General features: G+C 35.9%; 1 protein-coding gene across 7 annotated transcripts in view; it reads left to right on the top strand.

Annotated features, from left to right (window-relative positions):
- Nucleotides 1-26,790, top strand: part of GTF2I (general transcription factor IIi) — a 100,796-nt gene that overhangs the window by 57,415 nt on the left and 16,591 nt on the right. For all 7 annotated transcript variants that reach the window (XM_037813518.1, XM_037813517.1, XM_037813514.1 and 4 more), the window contains 9 exons: nucleotides 4,628-4,741; nucleotides 5,720-5,785; nucleotides 13,203-13,386; nucleotides 15,776-15,834; nucleotides 16,717-16,788; nucleotides 21,623-21,806; nucleotides 23,040-23,098; nucleotides 25,329-25,400; nucleotides 26,331-26,514. In XM_037813518.1, the coding sequence (XP_037669446.1) occupies nucleotides 4,628-4,741; nucleotides 5,720-5,785; nucleotides 13,203-13,386; nucleotides 15,776-15,834; nucleotides 16,717-16,788; nucleotides 21,623-21,806; nucleotides 23,040-23,098; nucleotides 25,329-25,400; nucleotides 26,331-26,514 (994 nt within the window). The remainder of the gene's footprint in view (nucleotides 1-4,627; nucleotides 4,742-5,719; nucleotides 5,786-13,202; nucleotides 13,387-15,775; nucleotides 15,835-16,716; nucleotides 16,789-21,622; nucleotides 21,807-23,039; nucleotides 23,099-25,328; nucleotides 25,401-26,330; nucleotides 26,515-26,790) is intronic.

The raw sequence follows: 26,790 nt of genomic DNA, 5'->3' as shown, positions 1-26,790 counted from the left end.
ATGCATAGAATGATCTCTTTTCTTTGGGAAGTTTTAATGTGGAAGAAAGGTGAAAGAAAATAAGTCAAGATATATCTCCTTGAAAGGGATGACTTTCTTACTCCTGCTGTATCTTTCTACATTTCCCAAATATCCTACAGAAAAGAGAAAGTAGAACTTTGCCATCAAGAAAGTCTATCAGATTTTCCACAGTAATTTTAACCTTGATATATATATTTGATATGGTGTGTAGCTATGAACAGTCTAATTTGGCATTGATACAGCTTCATTAATTACACAAGATAATGATGTTTACCTATTGCCAGTGGTGTTGTCTGAGGCATGTTCTTCCATTTACAGTGATCCATTTGTACTGGAAGTCAGTGATACACTTTAAAATATGTGTGACTTTGGTTTGGACAATAACCTTAGAATTATATCACTGTGCATGTCTAATTTAATACACATCACTACATTTTTGGGTTAAGTCAAGGCTGCTGTCACATGTACTGTTTTTGATGTGCAGAGAAAAAAATCTTAGACTTGTTGGAAGTCTCTTTTTTCTCGGGAACACTAATAATGAGAATTTTTTTGGTTAAAAGAGTATTTTCTTCTAGCGTATTGTTTTCCAAAGTTGACTCATTCACATATATTCATTTCTGCTGTGACTTAACCCCCTATACTTAATTTTTTTTCTTTTTAATTGATTTTTAGTACATTCATTTTTAAAATTAACTTTGTATCTTACTAAGTAAAACTGTCTTTGAAATCATAGACTCGATCTACTCTTACTATTTTTTTTTTATATACATGGAAAGATTTACCTAAATATTCAACAACAGAATACAGTTCCACATACTACATATAACTGGTACACATCACCACATGTAGCACATGTATTATAATTTGGTTAACAATGTTTGAGGGCTTCGACATCATAACTAGGGTGTTTTTGTGAAATTCATGCTTAGGGCATTGTTGAATATTTTGGTGCCGCAAATAATTAATGACTGCACTTTTTATATGTTCACTTAATTAACCCACAAATATGAAGCATCTAATTCATGCCATGCCAAGCTCTGTACTTGGTGCTGAGGATGTAGCGGTGAACGAGATGAGTAAGTCGATTGGAGGGCTTTGAACAGAGGAGTGACACATTCTTTCCTACACTTTAAGGAAACTGGCTGCAGTGTTGAGAAGAGACCATAAGCAGACAGTAGTGACAGGAGGGAAACCAATTTAGGAGGCTACTGAGGTTTTCGAGGGTACAGAGAAAGGTACTCTAGAATAGGATCGTGGTAATGGAGATACATGTTTGAATTCTGGGTATATTGTGAAGATAGAGCCAATTGGCTTTTTTCTGTGGCTTAATTATTGTGCTTATCATATAAATATCATTGTAAGAATTCATAGAATCTATTTAATGGGTAGTTTAGCATTTGAAAATTTGAAAATTTTTATAGCTACTTAACAGTCATTCAATTGTATTATCAAATTTTTATGTAAAATAAGAGCTTTTAGAGGAGTTAAGCTCCATTGATTAAAAAAAAAATCACTTTATTTGAAATGTATAGGGTGACTAATATCTGCAACTCTGAATAATTTCAAAAGATATAATGCCTGGTTCATTTCTATTTTTTATTACATTCACCAATGAAAATGTGGTAGCCTTGAAGCCTATATTTTCTAGAGGTATATATATTTGTATATATGTAATATATTGCAACAAGGAAAAGAGATTTTCTTCCATGAACAAATTTTGAGTTAAGGACGGTGTTGCTGACTTTTTGGGGTGTGGCAATGGTGCTTGGTTTACTACTGACAGCATAACTTTATATATTCTCCAATAATAGTTGTTGCACATTAAATATTATGAAATTTATTTAAAAAGCTTTTAATTTTGATGATATAAAGTAAAACATTCTTGGGGCTTGAATTTTAGGCCTACTGCAATATATTTTTTTAATATAAAAATTGTTTTATGTAATGCTGAAATACATGAAAATTTGGAATAACCATGGTAAACACAGGATCTGATGGTTAGAGATAAAGGCTTGAAGATTTACTTGATATTTTATGGTTCAGAAGAGTAGGTAATTTTAATCCTTGGGTTTTTAGGTTAGGAGTAATACATCTTTTCCACACTTTCTCAGAACAATTAGTTTTTCGCGGCAAAGAGATAATGGAGAAAAAAAAATTGAGGTTGTGGTTAAGTTTATAACTGTTCTTTCCATATCCTGTCTTAAAACACATGCGTATTTGTTAAACTAATACAGGGGGAATGTTGTTTCTTTAACAGAATGTGTGGTGTTATGTTTTATTGCCATAAATAGTTCCTTTCTGTATTTGTTGATGTTTAGTAGATTGGAATTCATTATTTGCCATTGGAAAGGAAATGTGATGTCTGTTTTCTTAATCATTGTCAGTTTTTGTTGTTACATTGTGAAAATACTCTCCTATTAATGGTCACATAGTTTTCCTTTATAAAATACTTTAATATTATTACTTTGTTCTAAAATAAGTTTGATAGAAGAAGTGCGGTCTTAGCACTAAAGAAAAGCTGTCTTGCCCTTTTCCTTGGCCTCAATTTCAATCTTATAACTGAGATTAATATAATGAACCTTAGTTATTCTTCGTTACCATCCTACAGCTATATTTTCTTTTTCATTTTATGTAATTCCAGTAATAGACAGTAAATGGTGATCAACAGGGATGAAAGTAGGCTACATTAATCTGTAGGGAAAATACTTTTGTATTCAGTGTCATTGTGTAATGTTTATAAGGAAAATTTTAATATTAAGCATTTATTTATGCTTTGACAATATTCATAGATGACAAGAGTATATTTTGTTTTACTCCTTCGAAGCAAGCATAAAAATACTTGTTGGCTTCTAAAAATCTCCTTGGTAGTTTGAAGAGAAGTTTTTTTAAAATATGTGTTTTCAGAATTGAAGGACAAACATATTAATGATGCCTAATATGTTTTCCAAAATGTATCTACTTAGGTTTGAACCTTATTTAGTCTTGTAGTAATTCATTAATCATCCATTCACATGACATAATCAAGCTTTATTTTACTGTGAGTTTATCAGTTTTCTCACTGTTTTCTATCAGTTGTTTTTTTTTTTTCCCCTGGATTTGAACATGGGTTTCTACTGTGACATTCAACCCATCAAAGATTTTACAGTATTGTAAGTTGTTAATATGATAATTTTTTTTCCTGAAACATTATCCCCTAAAGTAGCAGTTTTTTCTTTCCAGGCACATAAATAGGTCCTCCTGTGAGTTGACCTGGTACCATTTTCTCCTGTTGGTTAGGTTAAGGCAGTTAGTCCATCCATTCAGGTTATTTAGGTCTGTTACCATTATAGGAAGAACCCAAGGACAGTGCACAGGGCAACAATGTCTGACACCAATGTGGAAAAGAAACGCAATTATTTTAGGCCTCATTCCCATTTTAATTCAAATTATATAAAATTTGCAATCAGTGCTGCCTCAGGTCACATTTGGGTTTCTTGTTATCTTTGTGACAGACAGCATAGTATACTAGTGGGAAGAATTAGCTCCTAAGTCTAATCTTGGCGGCACTTTCTAGTGACATTATATTGTCAAATCACATGTAGCTCTGGCAGTGTTTCGTTAGCGTTAAGATGAGGATGATGATTATACCCATATAAAAGGGTATCTTATTATTTTTGAGTGATATCTTATGGTTACTGCTATTGTTTTTCAAACAGTAATTATTTTATCTAGTAAAGTAATTCAAATGACCTAAATGTGGTTGTCTTCCATATACTGTTTTTATTTTTAAATACAGATTTCTCAAAATAATGTTTTCAGTAGCTTATAGATGGTATTGGATCAGAGATGTTTGTAGTGTGCCACCTGACATTTTCAGGGACAAGAAGGGACAATGATAGCTTTTCTTATTTGCTCCAAATGTCCTTAATTCTAACACTAGTTAAAATGAAAAATAATAGCAAAGTTGAGTTGCAGACATAGCCTCAAAGAAGTTAGTATTAACTCAAAAATTTCTTGTTGTCTATATTCTGTACGTTGTAAAACTAATTTGTTACAGATCCTTCCTATTGATGGAATCGGTGTTATTTGTTTCAAAAATAGTGTAGCCTTCTTTCTTTAACCCTGTAAGGTTTTTGTTTGTTAAATGTGTTAGAAACTGTTATCTAATTTCCTTTTTAAAGTATGCTTGAATTTTGTGTGTGTTAAATACTTTTGACATTCAAAATTTATTATTCTCTCCCCCTTTCTTATATATTTTTCTAGTTTTAGGTGGCTTTGTCCACTAAAACATTTTTCTTGAAAGGCTTAAATAGAATAATTCTATTTTGAAATATGAAAGTTATGACCATTAGCATAGAGAGAAGGCGAAATTACTAAAGTCCTGTTTCAATTTAAGCAAATTTTAATAAATGAAGCAAAGTCAGAGGAAAAGGAGCAGTATCCCCTAGAATTCATCCAAAAAGAATAGAGAAATCACAAATGTAACTTTAAAAAAAAAAAAGGTGAAAATGAAAATACAAAGTTGATATCCCAAAGAACTCATGCCTTTTCAATGTTGAGAATTTAACAGGTGGTGCCCTTAACGAACTAGACTATACCTTCAGTAATGGCAGTTTTCTCTTTCAAGATGACGATTATTCTCCACCCACCAAGAGACCAAAGAGCAGCAGTGAGCCACCACAGCCACCGGTGACTGAACCTGCCAATGCTGGAAAACGAAAAGTGAGGGAGTTCAACTTTGGTAAGTTCTAAATTGAACACACAACCTTTTTCTCCAATTTCTTCTGAATCCTTTCTGTTACTGATAAAAGTTAGACCATTCATTTTTTGCTTTCAAATGGATTACTGCATATTTATAATCTGTTATTTGGAAAAGCCACAAGCAGCTTGGAGTAACATCACAGGCATTGTTTAAACATAGTTCAGGTTTACAACATAAGACATTAATTGCAATTAGTAGCCTCTAAATCAGTGTTAATGTCTTAGTACTTCAGTTCTTTTTGTTAGCTTTAAAATGTTTATTTAGAAATATTTAACATCTTGATTTATTTTGTTTTTTGTAAATACCAGCTGCTAATTAATTTGTTAGTCCCCAGTGGATGATGCATCCCAGTTTAAAGAGAATAAATAAAATATTAGTGGCAAATTATGTTTGTGATCCATATTTTGAATAGATCATATAGCTTGTATACGTTTTGAAAATAGTATTTTTAATTTTCCAACTTATCTTCGACATAAACAAGATGAGAAATATAAATTGAGTTTGTGTATAACCCTAGTTTATGTATGTTTCTATTCTTCAGCCCTCTTCGAGTATAGCCTTATTTCTGTTTCCATGCAACTAAGATGTGTGTTAGGAAGTTTCTGGATAATCCCAGAGACCTCTCTCTTTTTGCCTCCATTTTGTAGTGCTTAATTGGACTGGTCCTTTCTGCTCTCCTGCTTTTTAGGAATTACAAGGTTAAAGAGAGGCATTCAGTATGAAGTGTTTTGAAAATAAACTTTCAATTACCCTTTATAATCTTCCATTGAAGCAATTTTAAGAAATACAGAAGAGGGGAAGGGTCATAGGAAAGCAGTAAAATTATATACACGGAGATGTACTATTAAAGATTTGAATGTGTTATGGAGAAAACAAGTCAGTAGATGTTGACTCATCTCAACATATTAGTGCCTCTAAATAGGGATTTCTTATTGAGAATTAACTCTTCATTTCCAGAGAAATGGAATGCTCGAATTACTGACCTACGTAAGCAAGTTGAAGAGTTGTTTGAAAGAAAATACGGTATGTCTAAACTAAAAAATTATTTTAATACTTTACCTATCTATAAGCTTTTTATCAGTGAGTTACTGTTGATCATTGGCAAATAATATTCGGAACAAGTCCATTTCTTCTAATGAATTGAACCTTATTTTTAGAGCTCTCCCTTGTAAGCTCATTCATAGTGTTTGTCCAAATATTCTTTGTTCCTGGTTACTATGGAAAGAAATCTTCCCATCACAACTGCTCCTAAGCATACCATTCAGTGAGATGTATAACATTCACAATTTGCAGTACCCTTACCAACATACATGTCTGTAACTTTCCTTTCAACCCAAACAGAAACCCCATGCATTAACTTCCCATTGCCCCTTCCCCCCATGCCACATAACCTGTAGTCTTACTTTCTGTTCTATGAGTTTATTTTCTTTGTAATTACTGTGCGGCTTAAATTTAGCATCCTAAATCTGTAACACTCTGATTTGCCAGCTTAGTTTAATAGCATACATTAACTATGTTCCTGTACACCCTTGCCCCCCACCTTTGTGTAGTTCTTGTCACAAATTACATATTTAAACATTGAGTCCAAAACCATTGCTTTATCATTACATCTTATGCATTTGCCTTTTGTATTCTGTAGGATATCTTTATTTCTTAATACAACTTTGGTCTATTGTCTATTGTTCTTTCCTTTCAACCTGCAGAACTCTTAAGAGAATCTCTTGTAGGGCTGGTCTAGTGGGTCGAACTCCTTCAGCTTTTGTTTCTCCAGGAATGTCGTAATCTCTTGCTCATTTTTGAACATCTGTGTGCCGGATATAGAATTTTGGGGTGGCAATTTTTTGCTGTCAGTACTTTAAATATGTCATTCCCCTGCTGACTTGTCTCCATGGTTTCCAATAAGAAATCACCATTTAATCTTACCGAGGCTGTCTTGTATGTGACCTGTTTCTTCTCTTGCGGCTTTCAGAATTCTCTCTTTATCTTTGGCATTCAACATTTTGATTATAACATGGTGCACAGTGGGCATATTTGTGTTTATCCTGTTTGTTGAGTATCTTGGATGTGGATATTCGTGGCTTATGTTTAATTTGGGAAGTTTTCAGTCATTATTTCTTTGAATGTTCTCTGTGTCCCCTTCTGTCTTCTCCTTCTGGGCTTCCCACAGTGCATATATTGGTACACTTCAGGGATCAGCAGGTTCCTCAGGCTCTGTTCACTTTCCTTCTTCTTTACTGTTTTTCTGCTCCTCAGATTGGATGATTTCAGTTGTCTTATCTTCAAGTTCACTGAATCTTTCTTCTGCCAGCACCCATCTCAATTCTAGAGAATTTTTAATTTCTGTTACTGTGATCTTCAGCTCTTTTGTTTTGGGTTATTTTCTTCCATAATTTCCATCTCTCTATTGATATTCTCTTTGTGTATGTCTCTGTTTTTGCTGATTTCCTTTAGTTCTTTGTCCATGTTGTCCTTGAGCTTTTGAGTATATTTAGGACCCTTTTTATAAACTTGGTCTGTCCTTCTCATTGATGATTTCTAAAGCTTTAATCTTCTTTGCCTCGGCCATCACTTCTCATTTCTTTGTGTGTTTTTTAATGTTTTGTTGAAATCTGGTCATAATGTTTTCGCGTGTCATCGCTCAAATTTAGACTCCAGGGTTTTCGTTCCACTAGCTTGTATCCAGCTCTAGCGTTATGACAACTTTCCTTGACTGCCAAAACTATAAAAAAAAGAGGGAGTGGGGGATGTAGGAATAAAAGAAAATACCTTTCCCTTTACCTGCAGGCCAATATGGTGGGGCCCTCCCTGACCCTTTTCCTGCACGCCTATTGTCTTGGCCAAGTGTGGTGGCCCTCGGAATTCCCCCATGCACTTGGATACGAGTCTCTTTTTCCCAGGAGTCATTCCTCTCAGGTTGGTGGGGCATGCACTGTACTGCCCTGCATGTCCTATAGCCAGCAGTCCCTTGCCCCAGGCAGCGTGATGGGTCTGCTCCCACAGCAGCACCTTCTCTACTTGAAGGCCAGACTTTCTTGATTGAGCAGTTGCCTTGTTCCTGCACTCCTTTTACTACTTTCTGGGGCTTTCAGAAAGATGATTCCATTCGTTCTTGCTGTTGTTCAAAGCTTTTGTGAGGGGTCAGAGTCCTGAGGCGTCTTACTCTGCCACCTTAATGAAGTGGACTGCTAAATTTTTATTAATTATAAATATGCTTGTGTTGTTGCTGAACTGAACTGATGCTTTTTAAAGACTTTTGTGTTATGAAAGTTTCCAACAAAAACAAACACAAAACAAAATCAGAGACTGCAGAGGTACCTTCCCAGGTACCTTTCATCTGGGTTCAGCAATGATATCATTTTGCCTTACCCCTCTTTTTTGGGGGGTGGGGGGATAAGAGGATTACTGAGCAAAACTTTATTGTGTGAGAAGAATTAACTTAATTTACTTAGCTTTTTTTTTTTTAATTCAGTTTTATTGATATTAGAGCAGTGTTGGCTTCATAAAACGAGTTAGGTAGTTTTCCATTTTCTTCGATTTTTTTGAAAGAGTTTAAGTAGGAATGGTGTCAGTTCTTTTTGGAAAGTTTGGTAGAAGTTCCCTGTGAGGCCATCTGGGCCTGGGTTTTATTTGTAAGAAGCTTTTTGATAACTGATTGGATCTCTTTACTTGTGATTGGTTTGTTGAGTTCTTCTATTTCTTCTTTATTTAGTCTAGGTTGTTCGTGTATTTCCAGGAAATTATCCATTTCCTCTAAATTATCTAGTTTGTTGGCATAGAGTTGTTAATAGTATCCTCTTATGATATCCTTGATTTCTTCAGGATCTATAGTAGCCCCTCTTGTTTATTATATTGTGTATTTGGTTCTTCTCTCTTTTTGACTTTTCAATCTAGCTAAGGGTTTGTCAATCTTGTTGATCTTCTCAAAGAATAAACTTTTGGTTTTATTTATCTCTCTGTTGTTTTTTTGTTTCCCATATCATTTATTTCTGCCTTAATCCTTGTTATTTTCTTCTACTTGCTTTAGGATTAGTTTGCTGATCATTTTCCAGCTTCTTCAATTGTTCTGTTAGTGCTTTCTTCCTTTTTAATGTATGCATTTAGAGCTATAAATTTCCTTCTCAATGCTGTCTTTGTGCATTCCATGAATTTTGGTATGCTGTGTTCTCATTTTCATTTGTCTCTAGATATTTAGCAATTTCTCTTGAAATTTCTTCTTTGACCCACTGATTGTTTAGGAGTGTGTTGTTTAAATTCCAGATATTTGTGAGTGTTCTGGTTCTTTATTAACTTCTAGTTGTATTCCATTGTGGTCAGAGGATATGTTTTGAATAACTTTAATCTTTTTAAATTTATTGAGGCTTGTTTTAGGCCCCAACATATGATCTATCCTGGAGAAATTTCTATGAGCACTAGAGAAGAATGTATATCTTGGTAATTTGGGACTTAACATTCTATATATATCTGTTAAGTCTAATTCGTTTATGACAGTGAGTTCTCAGTTTCCTTATTGGTCTTGAATTGGTCTTGAATCTGTCTATAGGAAAGAGTGTCTATTGAAGTCTCCCACAATTATTGTGGAAACATCTGTTGCTTCCTTCAGTTTTGCCAATTATTTGTCTCATATACTTTGGAGAGCCTTGATTGGGTGCATAAACACTTACGATTGTTATTTCTTCTTGGTGAATAGTCCCTTTTATTGGTATGTCGTGTCCTTTGTCTTTTATAACATCCTTGGATTTGAAGTCTATTTTATCTCAAATTAGCATTGCTTCCCCTGCTCACTTGCTTTCTTTTGGCTGTAGCTTGCATGGAATGTTTTTTTCCATCCCTTCACTTTCAATTTCTTTGTGTCACTAGGTCTAAGATGAGTTTCTTGTAAATAACATATTGATGGATCATATTTTTTAATCCATTCTGCCAATCTATATCTTTTAATTGGGGAGTTGAATCCATTCATATTCAGTGTAATTACTGTGAAGGCTGTTCTTGAATCAGCCATCTTGTCCTTTGTTTTTTATTTGTCAGATCTGTTTTTACTCCCTCTTTTTATTTCCTTTAAGGTGCCCTTACCAAGACTCTTCAGTTCTATGCCCTTCTCCAGACCTCTCTCTCCTTCCTTTTTTTCTCAGCTGGTAGAGCTTCCCTTAGTAGTTATTGTAGGGCAGATCTCTTGTTAACAAATTCTCCCATTGTTTGTCTGTGAGATTTTTAAGCTGTCCTTCAATTTTGAAGGAGAGCTTTGCTGGGTAAAGAATTGTTACCTGGCAATTTTTCTGTTTCAGCATTTTAAAATATATCATACCACTCTGTCTTCTCGCCTCCATGGTGGCTGCTGAATCGTCAGTCCTCAGTCTTACATTGTTTCCCTTGTATGTGGTGAATTGATTCTTTCTTGTTGCTGTCAGAACTTTCCTTCTCTTCAGCATTTGATAGTCTGATCAGGATGTCTCAGGGTGGGTTTATTTGGATTTATTCTATTTGAAGTTTGTTGGGCATCTTTGATTTGCATATTTATGTCATAGGAGAGTTGGGAAATTTTCCCCAACAATGTCTTCTAATACTCTTCCTTGCCCTTTTCTCTTCCCCTTCTGGGACCCCGATAATTTTTATATTTGTGTTCTTCATATTGCCATCATTTCCCTGAGAACCATTCAAATTTTTCAAATTTTTTCACCATTTGTTCTTTTGTGATTTCACTTTCCATCACCCCATCTTCAGGTTTGCTAATTTGGTCGATTACCTCTTCAAATCTAGTGTTATGTGTCTCAAGAATATTTTTTTAATTCAATTTTATTGAGATATATTCACATAACATGCAGTCGTACAAAGCATACGTTCAGTTGTTCACAGTACCATTATATAGTTGTGTGTTCATCACCAAAATTAATTTTTGAACATTTTTATTACCATACACACAAAAATAATAAGAATAAAAATGAAAGTGAAAAAGAACAATTAAAGTAAAAAAGAACACTGGGTGCCTTTGTTTGTTTTTTTCCTTCCCCCATTTTTCTACTCATCCATCCATAAACTAGACAAAGGAGAGTTTGGTCCATATGGCTTTCCCAATCCCATTGTCACCCCTCATAAGCTACATTGTTATACAATCGTCTTCAAGATTCAGGAGTTCTGGGTTGTAGTTTGATAGTTTCAGGTATTTACTGCTAGCTATTCCGATTCATTAGAATCTAAAAAGGGTTATCTATATTGTGTGTAAGAGTGCCCACCATATTGAACTCTTGGCTCCTTTTGGAATCTTTCTGCCACTGAAGCTTATTTCATTCCCTTTCACATCCCCCCTTTGATCAAGAAGATGTTCTCCATCCCACGATGCCAGGTCTAGATTCCTCCCTGGGAGTCATATTTCACGTTGACAGGGAGATTTACTTCCCTGGGTGTCAGATCCCACGTAGTAGGGAGGGCAGTGATTTCACCTGCCAAGTTGGCTTAGCTAGAAAGAGAGGGCCACATCTGAGCAACCAAGAGGCATTCAGGAGAAGACTCTTAGGCACAATTATAGGGAGGCCTAGCTTCTCCTTTGCAGCAGCAGTCTTCCCAAGGGCAAGTCCCCTGGTAGAGGGCTCGGCCCATCAAACCGTGAGTCCCCAATGTCTGTGAGCGCATCAAAAATATTTTTAATTTGATCAAGAGTCTCTTTTATTTCCATAAAGATCTGTTGTTTTTTTTAATTTACTCTTGAAAATTCTTCCTTATGCTATTCTAGGGTTGTCTTCATGTCCTTTATATCCTGAGCCATAATCTTAATGTTTGTGAGTACTTCTTTGATTAATTGCTCTAGGTTCTCTGTCTCTTCTGGGTATTTCATTTGGACGTTTGGGTTTTCCATATCTTCTAGTTTCTTTATATACTTTGTAATTTTCTGTTGTTTTTGGCCTCTGGACATTGTATCTTCATAGGGTTATTTTAGAGTATGCAAAATTATTTGAGCATTTATCTATAATTTGACAAAGCTACAACTTCGTGGCGTGCACTTTCCTGACCTACCATTAGATGGCACACCCGAGCCACCTTTTACCCTTAAGCCAGTTCTCAACTTTGTTTATGTACTGGGTGGGAGTCCAAACCATATGGGAGTTCAATTGATGTACCAGTTTTCCATGTGCTCTAAGGACTGTCAGTCCTACGGGTGGTTGGCATTCCCTGTGCAGTTTGGCAGGAAGTATGCTCCAGGACCCAGTGATCCCGGCCATTCCTGGGTCTGCGGGTGGAGTAATCTGGGGCTGCAGAGCTCACATCTCACCTTCTAGCTCACATGGCCCACTGTTCCTCTCTGCCATGCACTCACGAGTCCCTGGGATTGGGAGAGGGCTACTGGCACTTGGGTGCAGCACCCTTGCCTCTAGGCTGTGCACACCTCCTGCCTCTGTGGAGAAAGAGTATACATGGACAAAAGCCCGCCAGAGCTCGAATTCCCTCAAGGAAGCTCCTGGCTGCTGTACTGTGAAGAGTTATCTCCCAGCCAACTCCAGAGTCCTGTCCCTGGGGCCACGAAAGGCTGTCTCCCCGGCAAAAGCAAAGTCTAGGCCCTGGTGCCGCAAAAGGCCATCTACCAATCGACTGCAAAGATGGCTGTAACAGGCATGGAAAACCACCACCTTCCGTGGTCGTCTTCCTGTGCCAACTCTGTCCCTGGCACGGGAACTCTCGGTTGCAAGTATGTGAAGGGTTATTCCCTGAACCTAGTACTTTGGAGGGTGCCCAGGGTGTGGACGGTTACTTCCCTCCATACCATCAGCTGGCTCAGTGGTATTCCAGGCTGGACACTCAACCTGTCTTGAGCACAGCCTCTCGGTTTCTCCAAGTTGGCACTCGCTGTGGGTGTAGAAGTCCTTGCTCAGGTGGTGGGACCCTGGAACTGCTGTTCTGGAGCACGTTCTGTCCTTTATTTAGTGTTTTTCACAGAGGAGAATCCTGCTCTTTCTCTTGACATTTTGTTTTAAAAATCATCAAATTCATTCATTATATTTTATTGTTAAGAATCCCCATTCCTTTGTCTTTTTCAGTTATTTTACTTTTGGTTCAATAGATCTTGGAACTTTTGTACTTCAGGAAAATCTGATTCTGTTATTTTTTTTATGAGACCAGTAATAATTGCACTAATTTTTGTATTTTAGAAATACTACTCATTGTCCATTGTGTCCTTTAAATTTATTAGCTGATGTTTTTCTGGTTTCTTAGGTGGTTTAGAGTTCAATAGAAAATAATAATAATGGATTATTTCATTGCAGATTTTGGTAAACAAATAATTGACATCGTTGGCATTTTTTTCCATTTAGTTCATCTGTACTATTTTTCTTCTGATTCACTTATAATAACAAAGATACAATTAGGAAAGTTAGAGTGATACATAGTTGTTTTCTACAAACTGTTTAAACTCCTTATCTTTTAATGATGATCCTTTTCTCTTTTTATCCTAAAGCTCAAGCTATAAAAGCCAAAGGTCCTGTGACGATCCCATATCCCCTTTTCCAGTCACATGTTGAAGATCTTTATGTAGAAGGACTTCCTGAAGGAATTCCTTTTAGACGGCCCTCTACTTATGGAATTCCTCGCCTCGAGAGGATATTACTTGCAAAGGAAAGGATTCGTTTTGTGATTAAGAAGTAAGAGTCTTAAATACTTATTCAGCTCTTAATGTTTGTTCTTGAGTACTACATCCTTTTAATTGTTGGCAAATATTCATTAACCAGTAGGGGTAAATTTAAGGTAAATTTGACTTGTGTATATTTTTCTTTCTGTTTTTTTTATGTGTCTGTGTATAAGACTATGCCAGTTCTGCCAGATTTGGCTGTTGTAACATGGCACCTCTCCATACCTGATGGGTGTAGAGTTTTCATTTTTTTTGCGTATTTCTGCTCTGTGTGCTAAAGAAAGAAGTACAAAGTCATCATCTTTTTTTCAGGTCTAAAACTTTTAAAGCATAAGTGAGAATATATGATTGTAAAATAAGTATATGCAACTGTAGAAGAATGAAAAGAAAAACTCAGGTTAGCAGGATATTGTAAATTCCTTGGTATTGACTTTAAAGGTATATGTAGCAAGGAGTGCTTGGAGCGTAGATGGCTAGGGAATTAGAAAATATAGTTGTAAACTATATTTTATATAATAAAATACCCATTATCTCATGTAGTAAAGAGGGTCGGAGATGGGATAATTTAAACTTGTGGGGCTCTACTGAAATTATCTGGACTTTGCCTTCCGTGTGCTGATATTTCCTTTAGGCTGGTAGCAAGCTGGATGCAGTAGTTAAAGGCCTCACATCCAGACAAGAGAGACAGTGGCTTTCTATGTTTCTCTTTGCACATGGAAACCCTGGAAATAGCTCCTTCCTTCTCTCTGGTTAGAATTATGTCAAATGCTTCTTAAACCAGGTTCAGACAAGAGAAGGGCATCTCTGTGATGGATGTAAACTACTCTGACCTTCTGCCTAGGCTGTGGGGATGAGCTCACTTTGCTGAAATACCTGAATTTCATTTTAGAGCGTTTTATAGTGAGTGAGTCTTTTTGTGTCATGTGCATATCATTACTGATTTTAAAAACTTGGATGCTATATCTTTGCGGTAAGAATAGCAAATGGAGTAACAGTGGTCTAATGGTAGTAGTCATCTCATTTGCAAAAGTGTTCAACAACAGTGTTGCAGTGTTCTTAGACTATAGAGAAAATGGGTAAATTAACTTCCATTTTGACCAACCATCACAGCCAAGTAAACTTTTTCTATTATCGGTACGCCTGTTTATCACAGTTAACTAAAGAAGAAAGGGACTGAAAAGATACCTCAAAATAATAGGTGAGCTGTCCTCCACAGAGCAAGTTGTTGCTAACAGATGTTTTCTTTCAAAGAAATTTTAGTTTAAAGATTTGGTTGTCCCAGGAAATTGACTGGGCGGTAGTATGTTCTGAAGGCACCTAAGTACCAGGAGCAAATCCCTGCACACTTCATGTGTGTGACTCCCCTCCCTCTTAGAATACACATACATTGATATTAATAAGTTCCATTTTTAAGGAATTCTTGTATTATCATTTTATTAAATTGATATTCTTTTAAAGTTTTGAAAATTTTTAGAAAGAATAAAGAAAATAAACTATGGGTTTTGCTCATGTTTGTGAATGTTAATAAAGAGTATATATAAAACTTCAGTGCATTTTTGGATGCTTAAGTATTTATGTCATCTTATCACAAGGTAGTTTGTGGTATGCACATCCTATTTCAAGGTTTTTTTCAATATATTCAATTAGGAATGGGAATACATTTAGCAAGAATGGACTCTTTGGACTTGTCCCAAAGGTTTATGTTGTTTTGATACAAAATAACTATTGTTTTATCAGAAGAATGCGTGTAAAGATTTTACCATATCTATTTTATTTCACAGCCCAGTAAACTTGGTCAAATACTATATATACCATTGGCTGTATCATTTTCACGTATCTCTGATAGTGTATTTAAGATGGACATGGTTATGCTTGTCTGAGATTTTTTTCCCTCTCTATAAAGTTATGCCGTTACCACAAAACATAGGTGGTATGTGTTATGTAAGTTTAGTTTGTGCAGATTCTGTGATTTATAAATTATGCTTATGGACTATTTTTTAAGAAAAATGAAGATTGCATGTATATTGTCCTGCAAATACGAATATTGAAGTATTTAGGATTTTACTACTAGTTATGTGTGTCGAAGAAAGAGGGCCTTGCATGTATTAGAAGACAAAGGGATGTTATTTAAAATTTCAATAATTTGCCACCCTGATTGTAGAGTTTGCTTTTTTTTTTTTGCTATGAGGATCTGTGATCAGTGAAGTACCTTATAAGCCAATTTGCAGTTACCATTTTGTTTATTACTCTGTAGAAATCCGAAGAGTCTGTCTTCAAGAATCTTAGATTGATTTTTCTTTTTAAAACTAGCCTTGATGACTCCATATTAAATATGTACTAATGGCTATTCCCTTGCTAAATATGTTGTGCTAAATATTTAATACTTTTTCTTGCCTTTTAAGGCATGAACTTCTGAATTCAACACGTGAAGATTTACAGCTTGATAAACCAGCTTCAGGAGGTATGGCTCCAGTCTTGCATTAAATTGTCTGTCAAATGAAAACTTTTTGTGTAGTAATTACGTACTGCTTTAGGAACATTGACTTTTGCGAGTTTCTTTATGTTATCTTCCACATGAAGTAGTTTGCCTTTAACTGTACAAATATTATACACCATTACAGGAAAATTCCCTTGGTCAGCATTCTGACTAATACCCTCTGGGGAGAATAAACTCATTTTCTTATTAATAGTCCATTATATGTAAACTGCACTTACAACATTTCTGCACAGACAGATCTAAAAGAAACAATATGAAATTTATGCTATCTGCCATAATTTAAGTCTGTGTTATTCAATTTAACAATCACATAATATATTTCAGAACACAAGATTACTGATACATAAATCTTTTACTTCTTAGAGCTTGTAACCACTGTTATCGTCACTTATTTGTTAGATGTGTTTTGACAGAAATATAAACATGATTTTTTTCTTTCTTATTTTTGCTGTGTAGGGGATTTGGGGTTGGATGTAAAATGAAAGTCATAATGAAAGGATTGTCAGCACTATCAAAGCCCTAAATTTCTAATTGCAAAAATTGCCAGCTAACTGTTCTTGATTAAACCTAACTCTCTTAGCTTTATTGTAACACTTTAGAATACCTTTGTAAAATTACTCCTAAATGGTAATGTTTCATTTTGTTGTTTTTTGGTTTGTTCTTATTCTTTTTGCTCATTGGCAGCATTATTTTATTAGTAGATACATTCTGAAATCTGAACTCTTAACAATAGTCTTAATAAGCTAGATGTATAAAATAATACTGTCTATTTTATACTCATGTCTAATAAGCTATGTTATTAAAACTACCAAATTGAGGAAATTTGGTTATTTGTTACACTTACAGTAAAGGAAGAGTGGTATGCCAGAATCACTAAATTAAGAAAAATGGTAGATCAGCTTTTCTGCAAAAAATTTGGTAAGTCTTTTTCCCCCAATTAAATTATATTACGGTACATTTTTAAAATTTTGTTTTCTTTTAAGAAAGTGGATAAGATAAATATGACTCACCTCCAGTTTTCTTTTGATTTCGTTTTTAAAAATATGAATAGTTTCGAAAAGTGTTAAAACAATAGAAAAGAGGAGAGAATTATGTAGTGAACCCCCATGTGTCCTTTACTGAGTGATTTTTTTATACAAAGTAGGGTTTTGGAATCCTTTTATCTTTGGACCTTTTAATTGTGTGTGTGTGCACACTCTGCAGTTGGGGAGAGCTGCAGTGCTAGGTCATTGGCTGCATGCTGGGCAGTGCTGGCCCTGGGTGTGGGCAAGTGCCCCTGGAGCCTTCCTCCTTGGCCCACGCTGCTTCGGTTTCCTGCCTGCCGTGCTGGCTGCGTTTGTGACAGTCAACACTTACAGTGCTTAGTTTCAGTTTAATATCACAGTATCTTTTGTTTCTAGAAGTGGCTCTTTCTCTCCTGCTTTTATGCTACTTCTCAGCAGCATTCAATATGTTGTCTTTCTTCTTTTTTAAACTACTTTTATGGAAATATCAAACCTTATTGACTTGAGAAAAATGTTTTCTCTTATCTTCTGGAACCACCACACTTTTCCTGGTTTTCTTCCTATCTCATTGGCTATTCCTTTTCAGTCTCTCTGGATCAGTCTTTAAATTTTGGAGTGCTCATCTAGAGCTCAGTCCTCAGCTCTCTTTCTGTGTTCTTACTATGCTTTCTCCACAGGTAATTCCACTCCATTCCATGACTTAAAAATATATTGTCTATATTGTGATTTCCCAAATTTAAGGTGCTAGCCCTGCAACTTGCCTTAACACCATACTTGGATTTCCACTCACCTATTGGATACCATTTTAGAATTAACATTTCCTAAATTAACATGTCCAGTTATTCATATTTTCCTTTCCCTTTCTGCCCAGTGGGAACCTCGCACTCTACCTAGTTGCCCAATCAAAAAAGCTAAGAGTTACTCATTTATTCAACACATAAAATGGAGCATATCACTTTCCTGTTGAAAGTCTATAAAGCTTTCCTTTGTACTTGGAATAAACTCTCTTATTTGGCCTAAAGTAACCTGCCTTTCTCACAATTATCACCTCGTTCCTCTCTTTTTGATCACTCTCTACTGGCCACAATCACTAAAGTCATACCCCCTTGTGACTGTTGCACTGTGACAGTTTTTGTTTCTGGAATGCTCTTACCTCAGAGCTTCATGTACCTTTCCTTTTTATTCACATCTCAAATATCATCACATCAGAGAGGTCTTGATTGAGTACCTTACCTACTGCAAACCAGCAGGTATGCGCAATCTCCTCATCCTTTTATTTTCCTCAAAGTGCTGTTCGGTTGTCTTTCTCTTCCCATTAGGATATAATAGATAGGACAGCCCTGACTTCGTGTCTTGTTTACCGGCAGGAACGGGCTGGGTACATGAGCCAGGTACTCAGCAAATATTTACTGGACGAGTCTAAGTGTCGTTGTGTCTTCTAAGCCATCAGAAAGCTCTGAGCCTTTCAGTCATGTAGCTCACGTTGGATCTCATTAAATCATAAAACTGAGAAGACCAAAGGAAGTCCAGAAGGCACTCCATCCAGAAGTGGCACCAAGCTATCCTAGATGAGGATCACTGCCAGGGAGAGCCGCATGTGTGGCTCCAACAGAGCATCACGATGATCTCGGGGCCCTTTGTAGTTCCTGCAGCCACATTTTCTAAAACAAACCATTTGAGTTTTATCACAAAGAAAAGTTAAGTCCCTTGGTTATGAATCTTGTTCCATCTCTGGTGTTTAAGATCCATACACCAGCTTTTAGATACAACTCAGGTGGCAGCTACAAACTTAGGTCACTAATTTTGTATTATTTATGGAGTCTTTGTAATTATTCTTTACTGTTTCACTCCCTGAGACTTAATACATCAGGAATAATTGAGCTTTGTAAAAGAGAGCTAATGTCAAAGACGGAACTGTACATCTCGTGGAACAAGAAAAAGAACAGCAAACTAATCCAAAAGCAAACAGAAGGAAAGAAATAAAAAAGATTAGCACCAGTAATAAATGAAATTGAGAAAAAAAACAATAGACTCACCAAAACCAAAAGTTGGTTCTTTGGGAAGATCAATAAAATTGACAAACCCTTAGCTAGACTGACAAAGAAGAAGAGAGAGAAGATGCAAATAAATAAAAATCAGAAATGGGAGGGGACATTGCTCTTGACCCCACAGAAATAAAAATGATCATAAGAAGATACTATGAACAACCGTGTGCCAACAAATTAGACAACTTAGATGAAATGGACAATTTCCTAGAAACACACGAACAAATAGAAGACATCAACAAACTATTACAGAGATCGAATCAGTCACTGAAAACCCCCAAGGAAGAAAGGCTCAGGACCTAGATTCACAGGTGAATTCTACCAATCATTGCAAGAAGAATTAATACCACTCCTGCTCACACTCTTCCAGGACATTGAAGAGGAGGGAACACCACCTCATTCATTCTGTGAAGCCAGATGAAGTCACCCTAATACCAAAGCCAGATCAAGACACAAGAAGATTACACACCAGTGTCTCCAATGACTATAGATGCAAAATCCTCAAGAAAATACTTGTTAACCAAATCCAGCAACACATAAAAAGAATTATACACCATGGTCAAGTGGGTTTTATTCCAGGTATGCAAGAGTGGTTCAACACAGGAAAATCAATCAATGTAAGAAACCACATTAAGAAATTGTAGGGGAAAACCACTTCATTGGTTTTTATGTGGCAGAACAAGGAAGCTGTTGATGACTTTAACATTATATGAGAGCTAAGAAAACAAATATGAGATTGCTTCTGTTACAGTATAAACAGTAAAAGTTTGGCTCTTTTCATTAGTGCTCATAACTTTAGGTGTTATTGGGAATGTGACTACTTTCGGGAGTAAGAAAATGCAGAATTTCTGCTTTCTTTGGGGTTCCTGGAAGGGGAAAAGGGAAAGCTTATTAGAGTCCCTAAAACTTACCAGCACTGCAGCTATTGAAGAAACATGAATAACTCCCCACAGCATGGTCACTTCACCATTTAGCACCTATTTTTGAGCACCTGGTGATGAGAAACCAGCAGTGCAAAAGACAGACGTCCTTGCCCCCATGGAATCTTCATTCTGGTAAGGAAAGATGCATAGTAAATAAGTAAATATTTAATATATGTTCGGTGCTCTGTGATAAAGATTAATAGAATAAGGGGAGTAGGGAAGGGAGAGAGCTATTTTATAATGGGGGAGACTTCATTAGTAATGTGTCATGAATATCTGATGCAGTGGGCCTTCCCCATGTTTATAATTTATGCTCTTCTCAACTCTCAACAGTTTTCTTTTTTCTTTTTTAGAAAGTTTGTTAGAATTAGATTTATATTATTTTTTTCTGCTATTTAACAGAATAATTATATTTAGTATTATTCAGTGTGACTTAACGGCTAACCCTTTACCATTCTCTGTGGGAATATTTCTTTAACACCTATGATTTTTTAAATTGTGTGTTTCTTCAAGCATATATTCTGATGTGTTCCTGTATTTGAGCCCACCATATTTGAGGCTAATGACCCAAAGGAAGAAATTAAGACAGGATCTAAATTTGTTAGGAAGGTCAGTCTGATAATCAAAGAAATGCAAAATATTTTATCAATGGCTGCCCTTTTTTTAAAGGGTTGCATTGCAAAATATTTAAATGTATCATATAGAATGCAAGGGGATTCCATATACTGGTAATTGTGTAAATTGTTTGAACGCTTAGTAGAGTTCTGTTTTGATTTGATTTCAAAGCAGAGATTTGTAATTTTGTTTTTACATTCTTTAATTAAAATTTTATACCTATTCAAAGTTGTAGAGAATAGTATAATGAACCCCCAGTGATCACTAAGACTTTTACCACATTTTATTCATCTATCAGTTTTCTTCTTTTTCTCCTCTTGCCAGAAATATTGTAAAGCATACCCCAGGTATCTTGTCATTTTACTCCTTTAGTTGCATCCCTGAAAAACATGGACTTTTTTTTACATAGCCATAACAATATCATCATGCCCAAGAAATTAACAATTTCTTGGTATCACCTAATACCAAGTCCTTAATCAAGTTTATACATTCATCTGATTAGTTTCTTTAAGTATTGAATCAAGATCCAAATAAGGTTCATGAATTAACTTTGGGTGCAACTGCATCTCTTTTGATCTAAAGCAGACTCTGTTTTCTGCTTTTATTTCCCATTTCATGACTTTATTGCAGAAAGTTATTTCCTTTTAAAATGGCACACCCATGAGGACTTAACAGGTAAGAGTAAAGAATATTATTATGATTGTTGCAGTACAGATGAAAGTATAGGCTAAAATATGTGAGTGTGCAGTAGCCAAAGAAAGTATTATTATGCTAATAAAATATTTAGTAGGAAAAGGGTGCCTCCACATGTTTGAAAATTAGTATTTAGTTCAGGTTGTTTAATTTCTGCCATGATTTTCTCCCAAGGATGTTGAGAAATGTGTTCTTTTATTAACTTACATCTATTCAGATTCTCTTAGAATCAGGAAACCCAGATATACAGTTCTGAATGCACCAAAAGTAGCTTTATATCATGGATCATTTATGCATCTGTTTATCTTCAAACAAGCAACTCCAGTATTGTTATTTTCAGTCTTTTCCAGTAATTCATGAATTGAATTGGCACAGTGTACCTGTTTGTTTTGATATATACCTTGCTTTGGATTATACTAAAATATTATTTCAACAGGAACTTAGTCTGCTGAATTGCTTTTATTTCATTCAGCTGAAGCCTTGGGGAGCACTGAAGCCAAGGCTGTACCTTACCAGAAATTTGAGGCACATCCTAATGATCTCTTTGTGGAAGGTCTACCAGAAAACATTCCTTTTAGAAGTCCCTCGTGGTATGGAATTCCAAGGCTGGAAAAAATCATTCAAGTGGGCAATCGAATTAAGTTTGTTATTAAAAGGTAGGATTATAATCTGCAGAAACAAATTTACTATGTTCCCTAGGAAAAGATTAACTTGAATAGGGAAAACTGTGAGTGTGAGAGGTGGGTATATGGGAACTCTCTACATTCTGCATGATTTTTATATAAATCTGCATCTGCTATAATAAAAATAAATAATAAAAGACTAACCTGATAAATATAGTCCTTATGCTTTTTCCTAGTAGGACTTCTCTACTTAAATTGAAGGCATTATATTTAGATTCGTTTACATGTTTATTGAACAAATATTTATTTAGTACCATGCACAGGAGCATAAAATTGGCTCCAACAGGATATCTATCCTTGGGATGCTTACTAGAAAGATAAATGCAGTAAAGTGTTGCTAGGTACTTTGGGGGAAGGAAGGAAGCAAGGGTAGGAAGTAGAGATTGCTCAGTTAAGCATACAGAGTAGAGAAAAGGTCTTGCAAATAAAGAAAATAATATAAGGAAGGTAGCTGTCGGCTGTGCTTGAATGCCCATATACCCAGACCATTCCACATGAAACGAGCGGTGCTGTGTGGGCACGGCAGGGCTGGAAATGAGTGTGCACAGACTGATGGCAGCTATGTAGAGGAAGAGCCTGTGTACTGCAAATGCGGTGGGAGTCGTTAAAAGGCTTTCAAGCAGAATCCTCTTAAAATAAATCGAATTTGCATTTTAGAAAGATTATTCTGGCTGGAGTTGGAAGGATAACAGAATGGGTAATTTGAGGAAGGGAGTGGGAACAAAAGGCCTGTCTTTAATACTAGCTGAAGGAAAGCTGAAGGTACAAAATCTTATCCTACTTGCTTACTGATTGGAGGTGGGGGGGGTGTGGTGGTGATGTGTGTGGTTATAAGGGAACAGAATGGTTTAGGACTTTCATGTTTCTGGCTGTATTATGGAATAGTTCACCTGACTATTTAGAAACAGGAAGCTGAGCTGGTTTGGGGGAAAAATGACCTTGTTCAGTTTTGTACAATTAAATTTAAAAAGCCTTGGGGGGCAACTGTGTGGAAATGTCCTATACTTGGAAATCTGAATTTAAAAATTTTGTGGTAGAATCTTTGCTAGTTTTATAGGCTAAATAAACTATAATCACCAGAATTGATTTTCTTCACTGCAAATGAAGACTCGGTGAACCACATTTAAAATAATGGGCAGTGCACAGCTGTGCAGGGACAGCCTTCAGGGGTTCCTAACTCACTAATATCTACCATGTTTTTTACAGACCAGAACTTCTGACGCACAGTACAACTGAAGTTACTCAGCCAAGAACGAATACACCAGGTAAGATGGTTGAGAAATCCTTTTAAAATGCTTGGATAAGTGGTTTTCACACCTTTTTTTAATTTTTTTGAAAGCTGTAGAAATTCTCCCTCTTTCCTTTACCTCCCAAAAATCTTTTGTGGGAGCTCAATATAGTCATTCCTTGATTTATCAGTATTAACATATGCATTGTCTGGAAAACTTAGCTTTTAATTTAGGCCTGTGCTGCCCAATAAAAATAATAACATGAGTCACAAATCAGAGCCATGAATCATATATAATTGTACATTTTCTAGTAGTAGCCACATTAAGGAAAAGAAATAGCTGAAATGACTTTCAACCATGTATTTGATTTAACCTAATATATTAACAATATTATCCAGTTTATAATCAATAAATTTTTATTGTGATATTTTGCTTCTTTTTTCATACGTTTTCATTTTTTATTTCAAAATCAGGTTGTATTTTACACTTTAGAGTACATCTCAGTTCAAATGCTGTTGCCACATGTGGCTCGTAGCTACCATATTGAGCAGTGCAAATTTAAACCTTAACCTTGATTCACACAGACCCTGTTCTTAAAATGACCTATGGTGTAATCCAAACACCTACACTGACTTTATAGCTTAAAGAAAAGAACTAAGGCACCTCGGTCTCAGCTGTGTGAGTTTCATTTTCTTTATTTTATTTATTTCATTTTCTTTTTGTTTGCCATTACATAATGTCAGAAAAAGTGACTGCAATTTGTAGATCCACTCCAACTTGAAGAACCTCCCTTGCCAAGATCCAATAAATGACCATACTCTTCATAGTGAAATTACATTGCATGGCCTGCCAGTGACCAGGAATTAGACTTCTGCTAAGTTTATTGAGGTTAGAGACTATGTGAGAAAAGAATTTTTGTAGTCATTATCGTCAGAGATACATGCGTAATTCTTGGCATGAGGTGGGAATCAGTAACATGTTTACAAAAGGTGAGGTACAATTTGCAGTCAATCTACTAAAAGAAATATGTCACCTATGAGAAAGTTGGGGAGCAAGCCATGCAATTCAGCTTTGGAAGGAAAGAATGGAGAGTTGTTACTTGACTTCTTTTTTGTTGGAGTAGCAAATAGGGAGCAAAGAAGTGTAGGGTGAGGCGGAAGAGGAGACTGATCAGAAAGTTAGCAAAAGCTTTTTTACCTTGGAGAAGGAGAGTCGATATCTTTATTAGTAATAATTCAAACTTGAATTATACCAGAATTACTTCCCCAGGCTGCTTGGCTGAGCAACTCTGAAATCCAGAGGGAAAAGGCATCTCATACTAAGCACTAAAGATGCTAGCTTTTGTGTTTTGTTTTTTAAGTAAAAGAAATGCTACAAGATTTCCTGATACCACCACCCGCTAGCAGTATTTTCAGAGCTTCTCCAACATTTCTAGTGCCTTTGTTAGCAAACACTGATGACTTCCAGACCTAGTGATTATTCTACTCTGCCTTTTCCTCTCACTCTCTTTCCCTCTTTTCTTATTCAATCATCCTCCATTGTCTCCAAGTTTACCTCCATCCTTTCCTTCCACAATTCAACCAAACAAGCCCTGAATACCTATCCAAGTAAGTCACATTGTCCATGTCTTTCATAATAGTCCATATATTTTAATTTTTATGTTACTACATTTAAAAGGTAATGGTTATCTCATAAATAAGGAATAGGAAAATAAACCAGATTGTGAATCCTGAGTATTGTTGAGTGGCATCTCCCCAGTCCTTCACCATTTACTTCTAATCGGTAAAGTTGTTTTGATTCATGAAGTTTTTCTTTGCCCAGATTTCTAGGCATACAGCTGGTAGGTAAAGCAAGGAATGCCTTATAGAAAATCAATGACATTGAAGCTACTCTGGTCGAACTTAGCATAACAGTCCTGGAGTCTTACCCAAGTGAAAGATCCATCCCTGATAGGACTGGGACTCCCTGGTGTGTTTCCATGGAGCAGTGTTTGAAAACCACTAATTTAGGGCATTCTTTTGTAACAAGTTTTCCTTTATTTGCAATGTGAACTTAAATGTAAGTTCTGCCTCCCTGCAGTTCTTCTGGTACTTGACAGTTATAGGAAATTATTTTCCTAAGACCCAAAGTTTTTGTTTTAAACAAAATCGAATGAAGAGCGTCACTGGAAATGAGTAGCTACATTCTGGTCCGTAAAGCCAATCTGATTTTACGTCATCAGTACCAGTAAGAAACATTATTAACTAGATTTATTTTTACTCTCCAGTCAAAGAAGATTGGAATGTCAGGATTACCAAGCTACGCAAACAAGTGGAAGAGATTTTTAATTTGAAATTTGGTAAGTAAAATACAGCAGTGGTCATGTCTTAATTGAAAACCATAAATGAAAATGAATTATATATGCCCTGAATGAATTATAGACGACCAGGACCTGAAGAAAGAAGGTCCCAGAAACTGGGTTTCTGTTCTGTTTCTTGTTACTAAGCTTGCTGCTTAAATGGAGCAAGTTACTTTTTAAATTCTCTTGGATCAGTTTTCTCAGTTGTCAAAATGGGAGAGGAAGGGAGGAGTTGGGATAAATCTCAGTGCCACTGTCTGTACTTCTAATCTGGCTAACACCGGAATGGCAAATAGGTTTCATCATTTGTTTCAACTTAGATTTGTTGACAGCGGTTTCCTGGAGCGCTGTCTTGAGAAGGATTCTGAGGAGGCTCAGCAAGAAAGAGTGTTTCAGTTGATTGGGTGTATCTGTCATGGAAAAGGAAGTAAGGAGTGGGGAGTGATAGCAGTATTCCCGGGGCTTTCCTGTCCATTATTTTAATACCTGGTATTGACCTTTTTTGTCCTAGATCAGAAACCTTACATACTTTGCCTCTGATCACTCTAACTCAATGAGTCATATCTTTCAATAGCAATTTTTACATGTAGATGACAGCTCAAAGGCTGGGTAGTTGCCATTTCAGTATAAAATGGCTTTAGTTTATTTCTGCCCAGAATAGAGAGATAATTTTGACTAATAACATAACCCTTCTATTGATTTGACATGTTGAAGTGTTTCTCATATAAGTGCACATTTTTTAGGCTTTCTCTTCAATTTTGCCCAAGTATACTTAGCAAAATGCCTTCAGTATTAAGTGGATGTTGGTAGATTGTAGGGAACTTTTATGTAACATATTTGAGAAAGCAGAAAACAATTATTCTTTAATTGTAAAGGTTTAGATTCTATGTAAAGGTTTAGATTCCACAAGATACGTTCTCTTATTTTCAGCTCAAGCTCTTGGACTCACAGAGGCAGTAAAAGTTCCATACCCTGTGTTTGAATCAAATCCCGAGTTTCTTTATGTAGAAGGCTTGCCAGAAGGAATTCCCTTTCGAAGCCCTACTTGGTTTGGAATTCCACGACTTGAAAGGATTGTACGTGGGAGTAATAAAATCAAGTTTGTTGTTAAAAAGTAAGTTATATTTGCCAATGTAGCTGTTTCTAGAGATTTAAAAAAAGAAAAAGCCCTGTTCCTATTTAATTTTTTTTAAATCTTTCTAGAGGTTGTAGATATGGCTTGGAAAGCAGAGCTCTGAGTTCTGGTTCTGACATTGTCCATTGCCTTTGCAAATCCCTTGACCTCTACTGGATTTTTTCCCCAGTACAATGAGAATGGTAGTATTTACCTGCCTTACAGTGGTGTTATCTGGGTAGTTTAGAGTCATTGAGACAGCTCCACGAATCCCTT

Source organism: Choloepus didactylus, chromosome 21, assembly GCF_015220235.1.
Source record: "Choloepus didactylus isolate mChoDid1 chromosome 21, mChoDid1.pri, whole genome shotgun sequence".
In the NCBI taxonomy this organism is placed as follows: domain Eukaryota; kingdom Metazoa; phylum Chordata; class Mammalia; order Pilosa; family Megalonychidae; genus Choloepus; species Choloepus didactylus.
Note: the sequence above shows the minus strand (reverse complement) of the source record. Positions and strands in the feature narration are given on the sequence as shown.